The 5,080-nt window shown below is 30.5% G+C and overlaps 1 protein-coding gene across 1 annotated transcript; it reads right to left on the reverse strand.

The window, feature by feature from the left end:
* LOC123209203 lies at positions 1–1,663 on the reverse strand. The gene is made up of 2 exons (XM_044627065.1): positions 493–1,663; positions 1–333 (listed from the first exon to the last, which is right to left on the reverse strand). Exons 1-2 carry the CDS (start codon positions 613–615, stop codon positions 103–105), a joined length of 354 nt encoding a protein of 117 aa, XP_044483000.1. The 5' UTR covers positions 616–1,663; the 3' UTR covers positions 1–102.
* Between the last annotated feature and the right edge of the window lie 3,417 nt (positions 1,664–5,080).

The raw sequence follows: 5,080 nt of genomic DNA on the forward strand, positions 1-5,080 counted from the left end.
CGTATATGTAAAGTTGCAACATCTACTTTATTAGCGAGCAGAACAGAATTTTCCTGTAATACATTTTCTTCAACATAACAATCCTTATTTCTAGACTCACTATTAGTCATAACAGTGCGGTTTTGCAACATTTTTTATTTTGTTACTGGACAGTACAGATTGTGAAGCAGTACACTTAGAAGAAGTCTTGCAAAATTCACCACCAGCAGAACCAGCTAAGGTAAGCTCTTTATTTTCGGTAAGATATGAAAAAGAACAAGGAGCAATGGAGTGTAACTGATATAGACCATTTTTAAGGATTCCATGCAGAAGAACAGCTCTTGACTCCTTATCCTTAACAAGACAACAATTAGCAGAAAATTCAACAAGTACATTATTGTCTTGTGCGAACTTTGATATGCTAGGCAAGTTTTTTTCTTATTTTCGGCACAAACAGAATATTTTTCAACTGTAAACATCTACTGGGTAAAGAAGAAGGAACTGATGAACTACCTGTATGTGAGATAGGCAAGCATTCCCCACTTCCAACTTGCAGCTTTTGTTTCCCTGTATATTCGTTTGTACAGACAGCTGTTGCAAGTCAGAGATTACATGGTCATTAGCCCCTGAATCCATGTAACAATTCGGATCGTTGACTGATGAAGGGTTGGCTATATATGCTCTATTTTGTTGAGGAATTGGGGTGTTTATTTCTTTGCTTGGATGGTAGGTGTTTAAGGTTTGAGTAGAGTGTTTATTGGCAGAAGATTTTTGTGTAGCTAGAAATGCCTCAGCGGGTTCATTATGATCTATTTCAGGAGAGGAATTTTTCTGTTGATAACCAAACCTTCTGTTTTCACCTAGCAAATCTATGATAGCAGTGGAGAGCAAGATATCTCGCAACCCAAATTGTAAACCACATTTCCAAAATTTATCAACCAAAATCAAACTGTTTTATAAACTAAACCTATCCAAATAATAATTTTTTAACGATTCGATCTAGTTTTACAATTTAAATTAAATTTTGCACACCCCTGATTGTCCACACACTTCACTTTTTATGAGCTCCAATATAGGTAGTCCTCCCACTATATTAATGAAATAGACTATGAATGTCAATTCTGTCAATGAACACGATTTTGTGCTAATAAGTCATGAACGTGCTTGGCAATTCATTATTGCTCTAGATGTACACTCATAAGAACAACCACATTCCACACATATATAGGTGGTTTCATCAAGTGTCAATTGTAATTAGATACAACAAATATAAAGGATATGAAATTAGTAGCAAGAAAACCTTTTGTTTTATGTACCATGTCAAGACTAGTTCCAAATATGAGCATATCATCTACATATAAACATATAATTACGCACTCATTACCAACTAGTTTAGTATAAACACATTGATCTACTTCAACAAATGAAACCAATACTATTATCTTCTAGAGTGACATTAATTAGGTGAAATTACAAGCCAAAGCAAGTTAAGGAAAAGCCAACAAAAATGGGCTTTTCAATGAACTCTAATTTTCACAATAATGAATCCATTAAATTAAAAACAAATCTAAAAGTTAAAAGAATCAGCTATCAAACTACATACTAGTTTTAAAACTGGTTGTGTTGAATAAAATCAACCCAACGACTCAATAATAATAATAAGAAAAAACACACCAAAAATCATACTTGATCTCAGGTAATCAAAATTATTAAAAAAAGACACATGCTCTTGTTTACAATTCAAAGAAGAAGCCTTAGACAAGACATAGTCTTTTCTAGAAACCCTAACCAATAAACAAGGATCGAATCTATCATGATTTTTGTATTTTACCAAACTTTAAATCAATGTTTCCTATGTTGTCCTGAACTCACTCCTTCCAATTTTAACAATTATAAAAACAATACTACAAACGTCGACTCTTGATATTTCCAATTGTTCACATTAAGATTTCACTTTTTATTTTGCTTATTGGATCTAAATCTAGGATACTTTTCCTTGGCATAAACTTCTACGCCAATATACATGGTAAATTATTTCACTTTTTATTTGTTTCCGTTCTACGCCAATATTCAAGTCAGTGACGTGACTGGCAGTGGCCTAACTCTTGACAATCCATAGTGCTTTCATTTTCAATGAATTTTCTCATCAATGAGCTTTTTTGGCAAGGATTATCCGCCAACAAAGACTTGTTAGCAGCCCTCTATGTTGTTTTCAGAATGACTAATAATGGTTATGAATATTTTATTATATGCTATACATATCATACAATGTGATGCACCATATATGAAAATAATACATATTTTAATATGTATCGTATGATATGATATATATAATACAACTTTTGGCTGCCAAACTAGAATCACGATTATAAAATTGTTCATAATGACCTGAATATATGAGGATTTCATAACATTTATATACAAAATTCTTCTTTACTTTGATGCAACAGTGCACATTTGGACCCAAAACGGAGATTACCATTCATTTGCAATGGCACCATATCTTATTTGGGTTCACATTAGGGAGACTTAAGATCTCGATAATTTTAATTTTAATAAAAACTAAAATATATTTTCTAAAGAGGTTACACTTAAGATCTCGATAATTTTTTATGTTGATAGGGTTGTTATTGTCAAAATTTATTGGTTTCATGTTTAAATGAATATTGTTTAGCCTCTGATTGATATGAAGACTTCCGTTCAATATTTGGATTAATCCTTCAAGTGTCTATGTTCCTTGAAAATTTAATCATTATCTCATGATCTCCAATATATTTCATTTATTTTTAGGCCAAAGGTCTTATTCCCACCCAGAGTTTAGTGTTGTCCCAAATTTTTATCCATTAACTTTAAAAGTTTCAAATATCCATTTGTGAGCAATTAAAATTAATAGAACTAATTAAGTTATAGGAGTAAAATAATCATTTACTCAATAATGTAAATAGATCAAAGTCTATCCGAATTACAAAATTTTGATTCAATCCCAGTTTATTTTTCATTTCAAATGTTGAGTTTTTGCATAATAATGAAATTTATAGTGTGAACCTATCTATTCAAGTCAATGACATGAATAATATAAATGAGCACTATTGGAAGTTTCTTTGTGCATTCGTTTTGGAGTTTAGTATCATATAAGAAAGTGTAATGTGCATATAAATTTCATTTGAGTAAGACTTAGACAAATCAAAGGGGTTGGGTCAGCCGTGCAAAACCCAAACCTTCTTTTTTTAGCACGGTCCAACACGGCACTATTTACCATATTTAAAAAAATAATTAATTAATTATTATAAATATTAAGAAGAATTCAAAAAATTAATACGAGAACTCAAACATATTTATTAATATTATGAAAAATACAAAAAAATAATGAATTAATATAGGGAACTCAAACATTATAAGTATTCATTATTAATGTTATAAGAAAACGAAATGATTAATGTAAACTTATTAATTATTTATTATTAATGATACAAAGAAATTAAATTATTATTATTATTTTTAGTAAATAATTAATTAGAAAATTTTACAAATATGATAAAAACTTAAATTTAAGATTTCTTTTTTAAAATTTTAACATTTTATTAATTTTGTTAGCTAATTTTTAAAAGAAACCAATAAATCGTTATGAGATATCCAAAATATATTAATAAAAAAATTGAGAAAAAAATAAAAATATATAAATCATCGGATCGGCCCTGCACAGCCAAAAATTGTTAGGTCATGTCATGAGTCTTCAAATCTTAATGGATTGATATGACCTGTTGGCACAACCGACGATGTTGGCCTTGACACGGCTTGTTGTTGGTATATATCAACAAAATGAAATGATGGGCCAGATTGCAGTGCTATAAAACTGAAAGGACGATGCCATACTTCAAGATAACTATGAGGGCCTTTCTGTAATTATCCCTCAAACATATAAAAATGCACAATGACTGTAACAGTTAGGGTTTTCGTTTATTCTTCAGAATGAAAATACGCAGCAGTCTTTTAGAATTCTCTCTACTCTCTCTATGAACTTTCTGCTTGCTTGATCTATGTTTGATGAGTTCCTACTAGTCTAGGGTTTTATTCACATGGTATCAGAGCTTCAGACCATCGTCAGTTACCTGGGAATCAAGAGGTAACGCTTTGTTATGTGATTAAAAAAAAAAAGTAAGACTCAGTCACGTTTGGTAACTCTTTCATTTTTTTTATTGATGTTTCATTCGAATACTAATTGATTCATTAGCCTTACTGTTTATTTTTTTTTCCCTTGTTATTTTGTCTCAGTGTGAATGAATATGCTTAGATTTTTTTTTTGGCTTGATGTTATATTGCTTGATCTATTATGAGATATTTTTTTTACAAGTTTTTTTGTTGGTTGGTTTGTGGTGATATATATTTCAGTCCCTTTTTTTTTTTGTACTTGGTTCACTTATACGTTTTAACTTTACTAAACTCTAATAGTAAATTGCTAGATCTGCTGTGTTTGTTCATTATCATTGAAATTTTTGCTCATTCTTCAATGGGTCTTAATGTTCAGTTGTTTTTTTTAAATCTACTGTTATTGGGTTTTTCGTTGTAGATCTACTCTGTAATAGTGTGATTCCTGTCAATCCTTTTTTTGTTAGTAAGTTTTTTTTTATTCATATATGTGTGCATCACTCTTTATTTTTTTTTTGAGTCTCTTACTGGTCTAATGTGTGTATTTGTTTAGTGATGTTTTTTTTGAGGATCTTGTTCAGTATTTTGTTTCATAATACTCCTTTTGGCTGTGTGAGCTAATGATCTTGCCTATCAGTGTATGTTGACATCTTTTTTTTTATTTTGTTTTGCATCATTAGTGTGTCGTTGTATGTTTCTTTAAGAGTGTGTCATTGCATAAGTTGCCTCACTGTTACATCAGCTGGAAACCTCTGGGTGCAGTGCTACTGGCGCGAGAGACAAAGGTTTTTACCTTTAGTCCCTAAGGTGTAACAAAAGCCTTGTAACAATGAGGCAATCTATATCAATGACATACTTTAATGGTTGATTAGATGCCTAATTTTGCATGTTGATTTTTTTTTCTATAATTTTTTTTTCTCTCTTAATACCTTTTCCTCTTTCAGGTTTATTTTTT

The sequence above is a fragment of the Mangifera indica genome, chromosome 2, assembly GCF_011075055.1.
Source record: "Mangifera indica cultivar Alphonso chromosome 2, CATAS_Mindica_2.1, whole genome shotgun sequence".
Lineage (NCBI taxonomy): Eukaryota > Viridiplantae > Streptophyta > Magnoliopsida > Sapindales > Anacardiaceae > Mangifera > Mangifera indica.